Genomic DNA, 20,470 nt, shown 5'->3' on the forward strand with positions numbered 1-20,470 from the left:
GTTATTACGTAAAAGGTTTTTAGCGCTCTTTTGTTGTGTGGGTCTTGGAGTTCAATTAAATGTGCTACGTGTTTTGTTAAAACTTTGTTTGATTTGCGGAAACCTACATTCATGACCCCGCTCTAGAATGATTCTGGAGTTTTGAACATGTTGGCCAATGCACTCGCTTTGAAGCTGCCAGAGTTTTGGGAGCAAAATGCCATCACTTGGTTTACACAAGCTAATGCTCAGTTCACCTACCATCAGCAACACCAAATATTTCTATGTGGTAGTGTCGGTCAGCAATTCCATGGTGGCTTAGATGGGTATCTTGGTCTACACGACCGAGTTGGGTTAAAGATCCAGTTTCCGTGCTGTGTTACCCTATGACCTGAAACTTGACAGCAATTGTTCGATACACAATTTCCTTGGTGATAAACTTCCCTGAGTTACTCTCCCCCGTCAATTCCCATTTTCTGCTATTGTATAAGTATATACTATCATGATTCAAAATACTTGATTAATTTATTCAACATTTCCATATTTCCTATGATTAATTTCTCAGACTTGTTTTATTTGCAACCAACATTTCATCTAAATCTTTTCATTCTAAAATATCTGCAGAAACACTTATTACCTATAGCATTTCTACCTAGTTTTATTACACACTCCAGTTTTTCCTTCCTTTTTAATCTTTGGTGACGTTTGTATTCTATCCAACTTTCTAATCAACCTTAAAATGTTTGAATAATTCTATGATTTTTCTTTCAGCTTGATTTTACCTTTTACTTCCTTAGTTAGCAATGGATAGTTGATCCTCCCCTTTGAATATTTCTTTTGCAATTGGCAGATTTTATGTTATATATTTTAGAAGATCCCCCTACCAGTCTGCAATTTATTCTCATAGATACAGTAGCTGCTACTTCATCTGAAATAACCAATCACTTAACTAATTCATGGTTAAGAAATGAGCATTGACACATAATTTAAACTTAAACAAATGCAATCATGATCTGCTCTGCTTTCATGATTGCACTTATTGAAATTTAAATTACTGGTAAGTCTTGGACCCACTATTCTCTCTCTCCCAATGAATGTATAATTCATACTATGATCACAGCTACCTAAGGGAGCATTCACTACTAAATCAGTAATCAATCTTATCTTATGGCACAATATCAGTCTTGAGTAACATGCTCTCTAGTTAGCGCCACAACATACTGTTCCAAGAAACCATACTGAAAACACTATGACCGCTTTGTTTAGGCTCCCTTTGCCCATTTGATGTTTTTTTTCCCCACTAGTGTGCATCTCTAGATTAAAATTCCCATTGATTGTCGCCATACATTTCTGACAAGCTCCCATTATACCTTCCTGAATACTCTATCTAAAGGTTATTATTATAAGACCAATGCACCACACCAACAAGTGATTTCTTGCATTTAATATCCTGCTCCCCATTCTATTATGCTAAAACCATCATTCATTAACAGAGCCTCTCCTCCAACTTGTCTTAACTTCTTGGCAATCACATAATCACGCACCCTTCAGATCCCTCCAGACTAAGACTAATAGGCACTGGAGAAGTTTTTTCCCTACTGCGGTCACTTTGCTGAACAGTTAACTGCCGGCTAACTATTACTTGGATTGCACTACCTGTATGTATAATCTATATTTTCATTTATATTTATCATTATTATTGTTATGAGCAGAGAGACAACATCTGCCGGAAGTAAATTCCTTGTATGTGCATAGGTACTTGGCGATTAAAGTCTGATTCTGATTCTGATATTCAGGTCCCAATCTATGCCATCCTGGAACTATGCATGTGTAATGGTTATCAAGGCCATCAAATCATATCTCCACTCTCAGTTCATGTATATCATTTTGAGTGCAAAATGAAAGGCTAACACATCAACTTTAGAGTATGATCCCTAAAACCTCTTCAAGTCATCCAACAGTGTTGTAAAGAGGCTTATGGAAAGGTACAATATAATTTCTTCCCATTTGGATTCGAGTCACTAATACAAAGGCTAGAATTCCATTAGACTTTTTGATTATTTATGGAATATAATCATAGAACTCACAAGAGATCATTTTGTCCCACTGTCAGCACCTTGCAGAGAAATTTGACTGTTGGTGCTGTGTTTGCACCTTGGTCCCAGAGTAACATGTTTCACTTGGCTGTATTCAGGTATGGTTGAATGACAGTTAAATTGTTTTTGTTTCGACCTCCTTGCGTCGATACAATTCCCTTTTGGCCACTAGTCTAATTAGATTGTACCACTTTTACAGGTGATGAGTTCTAGCTCAAAACTACTCTAAGGTTTTTAAAACACCCTTGTTTCATTTACCCATCATTTTGGATGTGTCCCCTGCTCCTCAAAACATCAGCTAAATGGCACAGCTTCACCTTATTTAACCAATCTAAAACAGCCACAGATAGCTGCTACCACGGCATCAAATCTCCTCTCAATTTTCTTTAATGTAACAAGGGCATCTCTACTTTAACCTGTAGCTCAAATACCTCATCACACATGGGATGGGCTTCATTTGAACTCTGCTGGAACCAGTCCCATAGAAAATCAAATAGACAGGGCTTTACACTAATTAGAGGAGTGGGGCAGTGTGTGGTTCAATTGACATTAAGTTTAATAAATCAAAAAGAAACATGATTGGAGGAAAGCATGGTGGGGGGTCAGAGTTAGGTGTTTTTTTTTTACAGAATGTAGGTGCATGGAACTACCGGACTGGTGGTAGACACATTAGAGACATTTAAGATACTCTTAGATAGGCATATGGATGAAAGAAAACTGGCGATCTTCGTAGGAGGTAAGGGTGAGTAAATCTTACAACAGATTAAAGGGTTGGCACAGCATCATGGACCGAAGAGCCTGCACTGTGCTGTTCCATGGTCTTATAAATGAGAGAGTAGTGGCACAGGTAATGAAAGAGAGAATGAAAATCAAAGTATGACAGGAAAAGGCAAAAAACAGAAATTGTAGCCGGAGTAGAAAATACACACAAAAGATTCTGCAAATGCTCTAACTCCAGAGTAACATATAAAATGCTGGTGGAACTCAGTAGATCAGGCTATGGAAAGGAATAAACAGTCAACATATCAGGCTGAGATCCATCATTGGAGCCTTTCATCTGTAAGAAGTTAAAAGTTTAAGACTTTTTACGATGAACACAAGATAGATGAGTTAATGTATCAAAGACGATTGATTTTAAAACTGTTTCAGACTTGTAGATGCAGAGTAACCAGGATTAAGAGCTCCATATTCCTCACTACTTTATGTTTTGAAATAAAAGGCAAATAGGGAAGGAGGTAGAGTAGCACATTCTTAACCAAGGAAGTTATAAAGTGTAATAGTGAGAATAAATCCAATAGATCACGATGTGAAATCAGTTTGACAAGAAATAAGGAAAAGCAGGGAAGAGGAAAGAGTAAAAAAGCACCAGATCCTTTTTCAAGGAAAAGTAGTTCATAAATATTGTTTCAAGATAGGATAAAACATAAATAAGGAAATATTAAAGTCATGTAAAAAGGGATCTGCAAATATCTCTGGTGATTTTAATGTACGTACTAATTAAACAGGCAAGGGCACTGTGGAAAAGGAATTTGTTGGTTGCAATAAGGATCATTTCTCTGATCATAATGTAGACTACTTTGGCTACTGCAAATTTGGTCATATTGTATGCAATGAGGTTGGATTAATAAGAGATCACAGAGTTAAACATCCTACAGGGAGTAATTATCAAAAATGGTAAAATTCCAGGCACATTTTGAGGACTAAACTGCAGTTACAGTAGTTGAACTGACTGGTTTGTCACTGCCTTGTTTGTCTGTCAGCATACAGTCGGCCCTCCTTATCCGCGAATTCCACATGCACGGATTGGGAAAACCCGGAAGTGCTCTTCCAGCACTTGTTGCTTGAACATGTACAGACTATTTTTTCTTGTCATTATTCCCCAAACAATACAGTACAACAACTATTTACATAGCATTTACATTGTATTAGGTACTATAAGTAATCTAGAAATGACTTAAAAGTACAGGCAGTCCCCGGATTATGAATGAGTTTTGTTCCTGAGTCCATCTTTAAGTCGGATTTGAAGTCGGAACAGGTACATCCAGTATTATTTAGCGTCAGTTAGTCAAACGCTTTTCTTAGTATATAGTACATATTTTACCTTTCTATGCCTATAAAACACTTAAGAAACATATGTATTTCAATAATTAAACCACTACGTTGCTCAGTAATAATTGTAGCTTTCATCGGGGCAGGGCCTTTTGCATGCTCCATTAAAATTGTTCCGATCGTTGACCGACTGTAGCCTAACGCTTTTTCAATGACCGATGGCGTTTCACCTCTTTCCAATCCCTTTATTACTTCCACCTTATTTTCAATCATGATTGTGATTATTTTCATGAACAGAAACACCACGGATTCAGAGCTGCGCCGGGTCCTAATGTCCACCGCACTGAACATGTTAAATAAAGTCCGGGGTTCCGCTGGGTCCTAAAGCCACTGTACTGATTCAGGTTAAATAAGGGACTTGAGCATCCACGTTTTTTGGTATCTGTGGGGGGGGGGGGGGGGTCTCAGAACCAATCCCCCGCGGATAAGGAGAGCTGACTATATTTTACAGCTCCTTTGGCACCACCCTAGTATCCACATTGACAATTACATAGTCGTTCAGGCAGTTTTCCTTGTTCTTCTTGTTTATCAGTTTTTCTCTTTTCTATGATCTGAATAACTTCCATTCCTACTAATGTACTGGCAGTATGTGTTTCTTTGATTAGGATCAAGATCGACTACTTATTCAGTATTCAAACTATGCCCTTTCCCTTTTATTTGGCGTACTTTCCCATAGCATTATAAGATGTAAATATTATGGAGCCCTTTGGGCCAACTGCTCTCTAGACCAGGTGTTCCCAAACTTTCTTATGCCCTGAACCCCTACCATTCACCAAGAGGTCTGTGGATCCCAAGTTGGGAGACCCTGATCTAAAGCTATACATTATTTACTGATCAGAGTCAAGCAACGAGGATACCATTGCTTCAATTTTAAAAAAAGCAAATAGAAAATTCTAATCATGGGTAATTATCAAATGCTTTCTCACAACAATACATCAAAACACAAAAGACAGTGCATGCCTGACTATTCTGGTTCTTCAAAGAATGTTAAATTGCAGATTATAAAATAAAAACAGACATTGTTGGAAATACTTAGAAGGTCAGGTTGTGTCTATGGAGAAAAAAACAGAGTTGATGTTCAGAAGATGACTTTTCATCAGCATTGAATCTTTTCATAAGTCTTCTTGCCCAAAAATCCTCTGATAGGGGCAAGGTTTTCTGTCTTGAATTTTTATTTACCTTCCATATAACAATCACCATATAACAATCACAGCACGGAAACAGGCCACCTCAGCCCTCCTAGCCCGTGCCGAACTCTTAATCTCACCTAGTCCCACCTACCCGCACTCAGCCCATAACCCTCCACTCCTTTCCTGTCCATATACCTATCCAATTTTACCTTAAATGACACAACTGAACTGGCCTCTACTACTTCTACAGGAAGCTCATTCCACACAGCTATCACTCTCTGAGTAAAGAAATACCCCCTCGTGTTTCCCTTAAACTTTTGCCCCCTAACTCTTAAATCATGTCCTCTCGTTTGAATCTCCCCTACTCTCAATGGAAACAGCCTATTCACGTCAACTCTATCCCTCTCAAAATTTTAAATACCTCGATCAAATCCCTCCTCAACCTTCTACGCTCCAATGAGTAGAGACCTAACTTGTTCAACCTTTCTGTAACTTAAGTGCTGAAACCCAGGTAACATCCTAGTAAATCGTCTCTGCACTCTCTCTAATTTATTGATATCTTTCCTATAATTCGGTGACCAGAACTGTACACAATATTCCAAATTTGGCCTTACCAATGCCTTGTACAATTTTAACATTACATCCCAACTTCTGTACTCAATGCTCTGATTTATAAAGGCCAGTGTTCCAAAAGCCTTCTTCACCACCCTATCTACATGAGACTCCACCTTCAGGGAACTGTTATTCCTAGATCTCTCTGTTCCACTGCATTCCTCAATGCCCTACCATTTACCCTGTATGTTCTATTTGGATTATTCCTGCCAAAATGTAGAACCTCACACTTCTCAGCATTAAACTCCATTTGCCAACGTTCAGCCCATTCTTCTAACCGGCATAAATCTCCCTGCAAGCTTTGAAAACCCACATCATTATCCACAACACCTCCTACCTTAGTATCATCGGCATACTTACTAATCCAATTTACCACCCCATCATCCAGATCATTTATGTATATTACAAACAACATTGGGCCCAAAACAGATCCCTGAGGCACCCCGCTAGTCACCGGCCTCCATCCCGATAAACAATTATCCACCACTACTCTCTGGCATCTCCCATCTAGTCACTGATGAATCCATTTTATTACTCCAGCATTAATACCTAACGACTGAACCTTCTTAACTAACCTTCCATGTGGAACTTTGTCAAAGGCCTTGCTGAAGTCCATATAGACTACATCCACTGCCTTACCCTCGTCATCATTCCTCGTAACTTCTTCAAAAAATTCAATAAGGTTTGACAAACATGACCTTCCACACACAAATCCATGCTGGCTACTCCTAATCAGATCCTGTCTATCCAGATAATTATAAATACTATCTCTAAGAATACTTTCCATTAATTTACCCACCACTGATGTCAAACTGACAGGTCTATAATTGCTAGGCTTACTTCTAGAACCCTTTTTAAACAATGGAACCACATGAGCAATATGCCAATCCTCCGGCACAATCCCCGTTTCTAATGACATCTGAAAGATCTCCGTCAGAGCTCCTGCTATCTCTACACAAACTTCCCTCAAGGTCCTGGGGAATATCCTGTTCTGATGAATAGTCCTAGTCATGGTTCTGATGAATAGTCACCAGCCTGAAACTGTATTTTTATTGCTCTTCACAGATGCTGTCTGTTTTCTCACATGTTCTGCTCTTAAAGAATAGAAATGGCCCAGAGGTTAATAGAAAGTGTTATTTTGGATTTCTCAATCAAAGAGGTATTACCCACCTCGTATGAATAGACATTTCCTGAAGACTTGACTGCCAATATATGCGAGTTGTTTGTGAAGACAGAGTACATCACTGGGCAGTGATACTTTCCTAAGAGAAGCAAAATAATAGTAAGTGATCTTTTACATAAAATTAATGCTTTGAGTACTTTTTTTGACTCAAATTCATTGTCCATTATTTATCATTCTTAAGGTTCAGTAAAGATTCTGAATGCAATCAGGAATAATACAAATGTAAATAAATGGTTAGTTGAATTTCCATGCAAGTTGATTCTACATTTCCAAAAGCAAGAATCCACTGCATTAACTGACATACACACCTTCACCATCAACTCGCGTGCCTCCACCCAAGCCCCTGACCAATCCCCTGGACAAGATCGAAACACATAAACGTAGAACATTACAGCGCAGACAGGTCCTTCAGATGTGTTGGAGAAGCTGCATCATTACTAAAATCAGTGATTTAATATCCATCGATGCAACGACTATAGAAGTATGCTGTTAACTTTGATTCTTTGAGCGACCTAGGCTTTGGAAAAGTATCACAAGCTTGGAATTCTCTGTTCTGGACCTATTTGGGAATACCACACCTTAAGTCAACTGTAAAAAGAGCTGGAAATAAAAGGTGCAACTGGTAACATTGGCAAAACATCATTCACAGAGTGGTGAAGAAATGCTGTTGATTTTGAGAAATTACAATTTAAGACAGCTTCCTCAGCACATTGTAAATGTTGTGAACCATATAAAGTTCAAAGTGTTCTGCTATTTTTCCCCAAAATGTGTTAATAATTGAGAAGATATCCTATTCCTTAGGGTTATCAATTTTATTTTGTAATGGACCTTATTCAAATTGAATAATATTTCTTATTTAAACTTCAAATAGGAAGCGTTAAGATGCAGTATCTCAATGTAGCTAGTCTAGAAAGTTTCTGAGAATTAAACTGCATCAAAACACAGCAGGAAACATTCCATCATATGGACGTAACAAGATTATTTAAACCAAAATATCAGAGATAATTTTTTCAATTATTTGGGAGAAGTGCAAATGTACTTCAACATCATATTTTTGTGTACTGAAACTAAAAGCAGCTTTTGTTCCTTACAGATGTATATTCATCCATTTAATCTGAATAGCACACATGGCGAGCTAGATAACATTGTTAGTGCTTCACTAGCAAAACTATCATCGGAAATGGAAGTAACATACAGTGAATACTACAAGGCAGCTGCACGGCTGATCCATTTCTAAGCACTAATAAGAAACAAACTGCAAATCTTTGTAAAATTATAAAGCATAATACAGATGCTATAATCAGAAAATAAAAAAGCATACTATGTTGGGAGAGAATTGGCTAACATTTCAGATTGATGACCTTTTGTCCAAATTAATAAGTTAGAAATCAAACATACTCTTTGTTCTTCCTTGAACATAGGCCAAACAGTCTCTCTTCACCATCAGCCTCCTTTGTTTGGCTGAACTTAACTCCCACAATGAACAAGTTTTTCAACTCCACTCACTTCTGCCAAATCACAGGTGTTGCTATGGAAACTCGCATGGGTCCAAGCAATGTCAGTCACTTTGTGAGGGAGATTCACAGAGTTATACAGCATGCAAACAGGCCCTTTGCCTCAGCTTGCCCATCCTGAGTAATATGTCCATCTCTACACTAATCCCATTTGATCAATATCCTACTATACCTTTCCAATTCATATAGCCTTCTAACATCATAATTTTATCCACCTCTGCCACCTCCATTGGTAATTCATTCCATATACTGTACCAGCACTCCAATGTGTGTAAACACTTGCCTCTCAGATCCCTTCTATCCTACCCCATTTGAAACCCGTGCTTTCTAGTTTTAGATTCCACTGCCTTTCACCTCATAACTTTATTAGCCTCTATTGGTCATTTGTCAGACTCCTTCCTCTCCAAGACCTGCCAACTTTTCTTCATGACTCCACCCACCAGTCCAGGCAACATTCCTGTGAAACCTTTTGTATCCTCTCTTGTTTAATCAAATCCTTTCTGTTGTGAGCCAATAGGAACTGCGGACAATACTCCAACTGTGGTCTAATCGACGATTTACATAATTCTACAATGAAATCTCAACTCCTGTGTAGCGCCTCAGCCACTGAAGGCAAGTGTATCATATGCCTTCTTCACCACCCTGTCTACCAGTGTTGCCACTTTCAGTGAACTAGTCAGGAGGACTTTCAAGTGCTCACTGTCGACTAACATTTCCCAAGGCCCTGCCATTAACTGTGTATGTCCATAAGACCAAAAGATATTGGAGTAGAATTAGCCATTTAGCCCATCAAGTCTGCTCTGCCATTTCATAACAACCATAGAACCATATAACAATTACAGCATGGAAACAGGCCATCTCGGCCCTTCTAGTCCGTGCCAAACGCTTACTCTCACCTAGTCCCACTGACCCACACTCAGCCCATAACCCTCCATTCCTTTCCTGTCCATATACCTATCCAATTTTTTTTTTTATGACAAAATCGAACCTGCCTCTACCACTTCTACTGGAAGCTCATTCCACCCAGCTACCACTCTCTGAGTAAAGAAGTTCCCCCTCGTGTTACCCCTAAACTTTTGCCCCTTAACTCTCAACTCATGTCCTTTTGTTTGAATCTCCCCTACTCTCAATGGAAAAAGCCTATCCACGTCAGCTCTATCTATCCACCTCATTATTTTAAATACCTCTATGGCTGATCCGATTTTCCTCTCAGCCCCAATCTCCTGCCTTCTCCCCATATCCCTTCACACCTTGACTAATCAAGAATCTATCGACCTCAGCCTTAAATATACTCAATAATTTGGCCTTCGCAGCCACGAGTTCCACAGATTCCCCACTCTCTGGCCAAAGAAATTCCTCATCTCCATTCTAAAAGGGTGTCCCTCTGTTCTGAGGCTGTGTCCCTCTATTCTTCGACTCCCAGGAAATATTGTCTCCACATCCAACCTCTCGAGGCCTCTCAACATTCGATAGGTTTCAACGAGGTCACCCATCATTCTTCTGAATTCCTGTGAGTAGAGGCCTACAGCCATCAAAAGCTCTTCATATGATATGTCTTTCAATGCTGGAATCATTTTCCTGAACCTCCTTTGAACCCTCTCCAATGTCAGCATATCTTTTCTTAGATAAGGGGCTCAAAACTGCTCACAACACTCCAAGTGAGGCCTCACCAGTAACTTATAAACCCTCAACATTACATCCTTGCTTTCCCACAATCCATGGACTCACTTTCAAGGACTCATCATCTTTTATTCATATTTATTGCTTATTTGATGATCATTATTTCTTCTTTCTTTTTGTATTTGTACAATTTGGAGTCTTTTGCATACTGGTTCTGGTTTAACATACATCTATCACTTTACACTTGTCCAAGTTAAATTCCATCAGTCATTGCCCTGCACATTTTCCTGGTTGATCTAGATTCTGTTGTAATCTTAGAGACCATTTTTTTAACTGTCCACTATAGATGCTACAAACTTTGCTGCATCTGCAACCTTTTTACTTTAATCTACTATAGAGTTTAGGTGACTGGGAGCCCACTGGGAAGAGCAAGAGGTGGGAAGATGTGTATCCCTTACGAATTTGATGAACGTAGATAGTGAATTCAGGAAGAATGTGCGGAGAAAGGACTTGGGGTGAAGAGAGTGAGTGAAAGAGGGTGAGGTAGAGCAAGTGAGTGTGAGGGAGAAGAAATGGGTGTGGAGTTTATTAATGGTGAGAATGATGAAACAGGTGAGCAAAGTTCATCTGGTTTCTATGAGCCACACCCCAGAAGACCAACAGATGACAAGGATGATCAAATGAGTAGTCAAAACCCAAACCTTTTGTTTTCTTTTCAAGAAAAATTCATTTCACTGATTGAAGGGTGCCCACTGGTAGGCATGAAACAAGTGGGCTGAACAGCCTGTTTCCATGCTGTAGAACTCTATGACTCATTTAGAATCAGAATCAGGTTTATTATCACTGGCATGTCATGAAATTTATTAACTTAGCAGCGGCAGTTCAATGCAATACATAATATAGAAGAAAAAGAAAAAAATAATTTAAGTAAATCATTACAGTATATGTATATTGAATACATTAAAAGTTGTGCAAAAGACAGAAATAATATATATTAAAAAAGTGAGGTAGTGTTCACGATTCAACGTCCATTTAGGAATCGGATGGCAGAGGGGAAATGTTCCTGAATCGCTGAGTGTGTGCCTTCAGGCTTCTGTACCTCCTCCCTGATGGTAACAGTGAGAAAAGGGCATGCCCTGGGTGCTGGAGGTCCTTAATAATGGATGTTGCCTTTCTGAGACACCGCTCCCTGAAAATATCCTGGGTACTTTGTAGGCTAGTACCCAAGAAGCCGACTAAATTTACAACCCTCTGCAGCTTCTATCGGTCCCATGCAGTAGCCCTGGCACCAACCACTCCCCCCCCCCCCCCATACCAGACAGTGAAACAACCTGTCAGAATGCTTTCCATGGTACATTTGTGAGTATTTGTTGACATACCAAATCTTTTCAAACTCCTAATGAAGTATAGTTGCTGTCTTGCCTTCTTTATAACTGCATCAATATGTTGGGACCAGGCTAGGTCCTCAGAGATCTTGACACCCAGGAACTTGAAACTGCTCACTCTCTTCAATTCTGAGGATAGGTGTGTGTTCTTTCGTCTTACCCTTCCTGAAGTCCACAGTCAGCTCTTTCATCTTACTGATGTTGAATGCAAGGTTGTTGCTGCGACACCACTCCACTAGTTGGCATATCTCGCTCCTGTACCAATAATGGCAGCAAAGTTATAGATGGTATTTGAGCTACGCCTAGCCACACTGTCATGGGTATAGAGAAAGTACCGCAGTGGGCTCAGCACATACACCTGAGGTGCCCCAATGTTGATCGTCAGCACAAGGGAAATATTATCACCTATCCGCACAGATTGTGGTCAGGAAGTCGAAGATCCAGAGGGAGGTACAGATGCTCAGGTTCTGCAACTTCTCAATCAGGATTGTGGGAATGATGATATTAAATGCTGAGCTATAGTCAATGAACAGCATCCTGATGTAGGTGCTTGTATTGTCCAGGTGGTCTAAGGCCATGTGAAGAGCCATTGAGATTAACACTGAAATACTTACATTGGTTGATAAAACTAATGACATTGATAAGACTTACTCTGTGACCCCTAGTAAAGAACTTCATAAAAAGAGAGTTGAACTTCAAATGGAGCAGTTTGTTATTATCCTCCTCGACTGAAAATTAGTTAATTAAATCCAGGAGTCAGTTTTATGTACATGGAGATTCGTAAACAAGATGGCACTTTGACGATTGATCATTAAGAGATAAATAAAGCCTATCAAGATTTTTATAACTCTCTATATCAATCAGAACTCTTTGAGGATTCTTCCATAATGGATGAATTTTTAAGAAAATTGAATATCCCGAAATTAACAGTGGAAGATTGTGTATTTCTAGATGCACCTATTACGGAAATCGAAATAAAAGAGGCTATTTTTTCAATGAATTCAGGTAAAGCCCCTGGTCCGGACGGTTATATGCAGAATTTTTTAAATCCTTTTCTTCCATACTCTCTCCTTGGCTTTGTAAAATTTTTAAAGATGCATTAACTGTAGGTAAACTACCACAATCTTTTTATGATGCCTCCATTTCTCTAATTCTTAAAAAAGATAAAGACCCTATTGAATGTGTATCCTATCAGCCTATATCCTTGCTGAATACGGATTCCAAGATTTTTACCAAAATTTTGGCCACTAGATTAGAAAATATATTACCTCAAATTATTTCTGAAGACTAGACTGGATTTATTAAAATTCGTTATTCATCCTTTAACATTAGAAAATTAATTAATATAGTTTATACTCCTTCATCTAAAATACCAGAATGTGTCATTTCCTTAGAGGCTGAAAAAGTGTTCGATAGAGTTGAATGGTCATATTTATTTAATACGCAGCAGAATTTTAATTTTAGCCCGAAACTTTTATCATGGATTACAAACCCCATTTCCAGAAAAGTTGGGATATTTTCCAAAATGCAATAAAAATAAAAATCTGTGATATGTTAATTCACGTGAACTATTTAATTGACAAAAGTACAAAGAAAAGATTTTCAATAGTTTTACTGACCAACTTAACTGTATTTTGTAAATATACATAAATTTAGAATTTGATGGCTACAACACATTCAACAAAATTTGGGACAGAGTTAAAATAAGATTGAAAAGTGCACAGAATATTTAAGTAACACCGGTTTGGAAGATTCCACAGAAAGCAGGCTAATTGGTAGCAGGTGAGGTATCATGACTTGGGTATAAAAGTAGCATCCATTAAAGGCTCAGTCTTTGCAAGCAAGGATGGCTCACCCCTTTGTGCCAAAATTCGTGGGAGAATTGTTAGTCAGTTCAAAAGGAACATTTCTCAACACAAGATTGCAGAGAATTTAGGTCTTTCAACATCTACAGTACATAATATTGTGAAAAGATTCAGAGACATCTCAGTGTGTAAAGGGCAAGGTCGGAAACCACTGTTGAATGCGCGTGATCTTCAAGCCCTCAGGCGGCACTGCCTAAGAAACTGTCATGCTACTGTGACCATTAATTCCTGGGATGTCAGGACTGTCTTACACAGAGAGGTTAGAGAGACTGGGCTTGTACACGCTGGAATTAAGGAGATTGAGAGGGGATCTGATTACAACATATAAGATTATTAAGGGATTGGACAAGATAGAGGCAGGAAATATGTTCCAGATGCTGGGAGAGTCCAGTACCAGAGGGAATGGTTTAAGAATAAGGGGTAGGTCATTTAGGACAGAGTTAAGGAAAAACTTCTTCTCCCAGAGAGTTGTGGGGGTCTGGAATGCACTGCCTCGGAAGGCAGTGGAGGCCAATTCTCTGGATGCTTTCAAGGAGCTAGATAGGTATCTTATGGATAGGGAAATCAAGGGATATGGGGATAAGGCAGGAACTGGGTATTGATAGTAGATGATCAGCCATGATCTCAGAATGGCGGTACAGGCTCGAAGGGCCGAATGGTCTACTTCTGCACCTATTGTCTATTATAGCCACCTGGGCTCGGGAGTACTTCAGAAAGCCATTGTCACTTAACACAGTCCGTCGCTGCATCCAGAAATGCAACTTGAAACTGTATTACGCAAGGAGGAAGCCATACATCAACTCTGTGCAGAAATGCCAGTGAGTTCTCTGGGCCCGAGCTCATCTCAGATGGACCGAAAGACTGTGGAACCGTATGCTGTGGTCAGATGAGTCCACATTTCAGCTAGTTTTTGGAAAAAAATGGGCGTCGAGTTCTCCATGTCAAAGGTGAAAACGACCATCCTGATTGTTATCAGCGAAAGGTGCAAAAGCCAGCATCTGTGATGGTATGGGGGTGCATCAGTGTCCACGGCATGGGTGAGTTGCAAGTATGTGAAGGTACCATTGACTCTGAGGTGTCTATTTCAAGCATTACCAATTTTTATTCCTAAATCTTTTTTTGACATTATTGACTCCAAAATATCCTCGTATGTGTGGCAGAATAAACATCCTAGATTAAGTAAAAAATATTTACAGAAGCCTAAAGGAGGAAGGTGGTTTGGCTTTGCCAAACCTAAGATTTTACTATTGGGCAGTTAACATTCGATACTTAATACCCACAATGGGTAAATTTGGAGTACAAATCTGTACAAGACTTTTCATTGTTTTCTATTTTAGGATCTTCGCTTCCTTTTGCTTTATCTAAATTGAATAAACAAATAACTAATCCTATAGTTAAATATACATTATGAATATGGTTTAAATTTCGTAAATTCTTTGGTTTGAATAAGTTTATCTTATCAAGCCCTATTATATCTAACTTTTTTTTCAGCCCTCTTTTATGGACCAAGCCTTTGTGTTATGGAAAACAGAAGGTATAACATGTTTTCATGATCTATTTTTAGATAACAGCTTTATGTCCTTTGAACAGTTGCCAATAAATATAACTTGCCTAAAACTCATTTTTTTAAGATACTTACAAGTTAGAAATTTCTTGAATAATATGTTACAGTCCTTTCCGAAATTACGTCCAATGGATATTACGGAAAAAATCCTAGCTCTGAATCCTTGTCAGAAGGGTTTCGTATCATTTATAATATGATCATGGAAATACAACCAGAGGTATCGGATAAAATTAAGAAGGAATGGGGAAAAAGAACTTCACTGTCTTGTACCCACAGAGCAGTGGGAGAAAATTTTACAATTACCGTAGATTCCGGACTACAGAGCGCACCTGATTAAAAGCCGCTGGCTCTAATTTTAGAAATAAAATCAATTTTTTAATTGTAAAGGCCGCATCGGATTTTAGGCCGCACCGGATTTTCGGCCGCAGGTGTCCCACGTTGTAATATGAGATATTTACACAGAAAGATATTACACATGAGGATTTTTTTAACTTTTAATTAAATCCATATGGTAACAAAAACAAATACATATTGCAAATGCTTTTTTTCGAACCGTGCCCGTACGCGGCTACTTTTAAATATACGTTGCGTATACTTCTTTACTGAACAACATTCCAATATCTCCTAACGACTGGTAAAAAAAATATATATATTGCAGCCTACCAGGAAAAGTTATTGATCACCTTTAACTTAAAAGCAGCGTTCGCTCAGATCCAAAGCCGCTCGCGTAATGCGCTCCCCCCCTCCTTTCCGTTTATCGCAAACGGCATTTAAAAGCAGCGTTCGCTCAGATCCAAAGCCGCTCGCGTAATGCGCTCCCCCCCTCCTTTCCGTTTCATCGCAAACCGGCATTTTCCCACAAGACACCGCGAAACCGGGTGTGACGTCATAGCATCCCGCGATGTAGTACAGAAAACAAATATAGTTAAAACTCTTCTAACTTTAACTAGAAAATGAATTACTAAGCGAAAATATTATAAACTAAGTAGGCAGCACAATGCTTCGAGTGTTTTCCATGTTGATGAGGGTGAGTACAAATGACTGATTTACAATAATTTAATTGTGAAAGTGCGCTTGATTTATCGTACAATTTCATTGGACCTCTGTGAACTACTCATCAATTTTATTGGTCTACTGTTATGAGGCAAAATGTTTACGAGGCGGCATGAAAAAAAACCATGCATTAGCCGCTTCGGATTATAGGCCGCAAAGTTCAAAGCTGTTCAAAATGTGGGAAAAAAGTAGCGGCTTAAAATCCGGAATCTACGGTAGTTAATTCTTTTTCCATTTGTGCCAAATTTAAGGTTGTACATAGGGTTCATAGGTCCAAGGACAAACTTGCTCAATTTTATTCTCATGTTAATCCAATCTGCGACAGATGTCATTCTGAAGTTGCTTCATTGACTCACATGTTTTGATACTGCCCATTTACAAAATTACTGGAAAGATATTTTTGGTATTATCTCAACAGTTCTGAACATCAAATTGCAACCGCATCCTATTACTGCAATTTTTGGTTTACCAGTGGTGGATAATAGTTGTTTATCCCCCTCAGCCCAGCGGATGATTGCATTTGTCACATTAATAGCTAGAAGATCTATCCCATTGAACTGGAAAGAAATTAATCCTCCAACTACACTTCAGTGGTTTTCTCAAACTATTTCTTGTTTGAGTTTAGAAAAAATAAGAAGTGTTGTCTTTGACCCTTCAGTTAAATTTGAAGAAACTTGGAGACCATTTATTCAACATTTTCATATGAGCTAAACTGACTTTTCCTAAACCTTATTCTTATCATCTTTAATTATTTGGATAGAAGTGCGGAGTTATTGACACTACTGTGTATATTTGATATAATGCAATGGCCCATGTCGTTTAGGTTAGTTTTTTTGGGGGCTTTTTTCTTACTTTTTCCATTTTCTGTAACCACTATGAGTTTGGCAGGTTATTATATGTGGATTATCAACTGTTTGTATTTGTACCTTAACCTACTAATTATGTACTCTCAAACTCTTTGTACTCGATGTTTTACTTATGTTTGTTTAAAATTAATAAAAAGATTTAAAAAGAAAGAGATTACATCTGCATTGACCTATTGTAGCAATAGGCAAATTGCAAAGGGTCCAGGTCCTTGCTGAGGCAGGAGTTCAGTCTAGTCACGACCAACCTCTCAAAGCATTTCATCACTGTAGATGTGAGTGCTACTGCGTGATAAGGCAGCTCACATTATTCTTTTTAGGCACTGGTATAATTGTTGGCTTTTTGAAGCAAGTGGGAACTTCCGCCTGTTGCAGTAAGAGGTTGAAAAATATCCTTGAATATTCCCGCTAGATGGTTGGCCCAAGTTTTCAGAGCCTTACCAGGTACTCCATCGGGACCTTCTGCCTTGCTAGGATTCACCCTCTTTAAAGAGGGCCTAACATCAGCCTCTGACACAGAGAGCACAGGGTCACCGGGTGCAGCAGGGATCGTCACAGCTGTAATTATATTCTCCCTTTCAAAGCGGGCACAGAAGTTGTTGAGTTCATCTGGTAATGAAGCATCACTGCCATTCATGATATTGGGTTTTGCTTTGTAGGAAGTAATGTCTTGCAAACCCTGCCAGAGTTATCGTACATCCGATGTCACCTCTAACCTCACTCAAAATTGTCTCTTCGAGTTTGAAATAGCCCTCCACAAGTCATACCTGGTTTTCTGGTACAGACCTGGGTCGCCAGCCTTGAATGCCACAGATCTAGCCTTCAGCAGACAACATTACTTCCTAATTCATCCACAACTTTTGGTCTGGGAATGTACAGCAAGTCTTTGTAGACACACACTCATCCACACAGGTTTTAATGAATTCTGTAACAACTGCAGCATACTCATCTAGATTTGAAGATTGATCCCTAAATATGGTCCAGACCACCGATTCAAAGCAGTCCTATAATGTTGTGCCGACCAGGTTACCTACTCTAGAAGATGCCTAGAATTTCCCTACCGCATAGCCCTCTATTTACCTAAACTCCACGTACCTATATAATAGTCTCTTAAACGACCTTAATGTATCCACCTTCACTGGTAGTACATTCTATGCACCCAATACTCTCCGTGTGAAAAGCTTACCCCTGATATCTCCCATGTAGTTACTTCCAAGCACCTTAAAACTATGCCCCCTCATGTTAGCCATAACAGCCCTGGGAAAAAGCCTCTGGCTATCCAGATGATTTATGCCTCCCACATCTTATACACCTCTATCAGGTCATCGCTCATCCTCTGTCGCTCCAAGGAGAAAAGGCCAAGTTCACTCAACCTATTCTCATAAGGCATGCTCTCCAATCCAGGCAACATCCTTGTGAATCTTCTCTACACTCTCCATATAGCATCTACATACTTCCTGTAAAGAGGTGATTAGAACTGAACACAGTACTCCAAATGGGGTCTAACTAAAGTTTTATATAGTTGTAACATTACCTCACGGCTCATGAACTCAATCCCATGGTTGATGAAGGCCAACACACCACACACCTTCCTAATGAAGTATTAGTTTAGATGAACTAGATAAACCATTGGATGCAAATCATGCTATTCATCACATTCATCCTGTTCATCCAAAAGGACCAGATTATTCAGATCAGAAGGTATTGAAGCAAGGCTAAAGACAATATCAGCTTGGATGCTCAAACTGATGAGTCTAGTTCAGTTTAAAACAGTGACTAGGGAGAGGAATTTACACAACAGTAAAAACATAGGACTTGCTGCGGAAGCCAAATACAATGGCGTCCATCTGACTGACATCAAAGGAGGAAACATCTGAACTTTATTATGCCTTGATAACTTCACAATGTTTCAAATCGCTCTCTAGCTCTCTAGTACATTTTGAGATGCACTTGCTGTTTGCTGTAATTCAGAAAAGAATTTGTGACTTGTCCATTACAGGATGGCATTAATGAGGCACAACTACACAGAATTATCCCAAATCACTCAATAAACCACTTAACTTTACCTTTTATGCTTATTGCTATTTATCAATAGGGTTGCTGAATTGAACAGGATATCAATTGATTACAAACAAATGTACTGTGTGCACAGTGGAATCATGCTCTTTGTGAATATCCTTAGTCAATTAGGTTTGTCCATAACACAATTTACCCCAGCAGAAAAAATCAATTACTTTCCATTCAGAATATAATGATCTGCTGCCTATCAACAGTAAGATTACAGTAATATTCTTTGTTTTGTATTTTAAAATGGTCCAGTGTAAAGCCAATTTGATGCTATTAACTCCATGTAAAATATTACAGTCGGCCCTCCTTATCCGCAGATTATGCATGCGCGGATTCAACCAACTGCGGATCGGGAAAACCTGGAAGTTCTCTCTCCAGCACTCGTTGCTCGAGCTTGTACAGACTATTTTTTCTTGTTATTATTCCCTAAACAATACAGTATAACAACTATTTACATAGAATTTACATTGTATTAGGTATTATAAGTAATCTAGAAATGACTTAAAAGTACAGGCAGTCCCCGGGTTATGAATGAGTTCCATTCCTGAGTCCGTCTTGAAGTTGGATTTGAAGTCGGAACAGGTACATCCGGTATTATTTAGCATCAGTTAGTCAAACGTTTTTTTAGTATATAGTACATATTTTACCTTTCTATGCATATAAAACACTTAAGAAACATACATATTTCAATAATTTAACCACTGCGTTGCTTAGTAATAATTGTAGCTTTCATCGGGGCAGGGCCTTTCACATGCTCCATTAAAATTGTTCCCATCGTTAACCAACTGTAGCCTAACACTTTTCCAATGACCGACGGCGTTTCACCTCTTTCCGATCGCTTTATTACTTCCACCTTATTTTCAATCGCGATTGTGATTAATTTTGTGAACCAGAAACACTGCGGATTCAGAGCTGCGCCAGGTCCTAATGTCCACTGCACGGAAGCATGTTAAATAAAGTCCGGGGTTCGGCTGGGTCCTAAAGACCAACGCACTGAGACATGTTAAATAAGGGACTTGAGCATCTGCGAATTTTGGTATCCGCGGGGAGTCCTGGAACCAAACCCCCGCGGATAAGGAGGGCCAACTATACTTTGTTTACACAGAAACAATGCAGTTTAATAAAGCATCTGAAAACAACAATAACCAAGATTTTGGCAACACCCAGCCTTCCAAACAACACACTGAGGTAGCGCTGAACTAGTCAGTAGACAGGCTAAAAAATGAAGAAAGCATGCAATTTAAAATTTTCTTTTCTTAATTTAGCAACGATAACCAACTATTTACTTTTAAAAATCACTCAAATAACATTGAAAATTTAACCTTTTTTTAAATTCCTTTTGATCTAGTTATTGGCACTGCACTAACTGAACTGGGACCAACTTAGTACAAGCCAGAATCATAACATTAAATATTTAGACTATGAAATAA

The 20,470-nt window shown here is 38.9% G+C and overlaps 1 protein-coding gene across 1 annotated transcript in view; it reads right to left on the reverse strand.

Moving 5' to 3' along the window:
- ppil2 (peptidylprolyl isomerase (cyclophilin)-like 2) overlaps nt 1-20,470 on the reverse strand; it is a 291,555-nt gene that overhangs the window by 198,498 nt on the left and 72,587 nt on the right. The window contains exon 7 of the mRNA XM_073055693.1: nt 7,097-7,188. Within this exon, the coding sequence (XP_072911794.1) occupies nt 7,097-7,188 (92 nt within the window). The remainder of the gene's footprint in view (nt 1-7,096; nt 7,189-20,470) is intronic.

This window comes from Hemitrygon akajei, chromosome 9, assembly GCF_048418815.1.
Source record: "Hemitrygon akajei chromosome 9, sHemAka1.3, whole genome shotgun sequence".
Taxonomy (NCBI): domain Eukaryota; kingdom Metazoa; phylum Chordata; class Chondrichthyes; order Myliobatiformes; family Dasyatidae; genus Hemitrygon; species Hemitrygon akajei.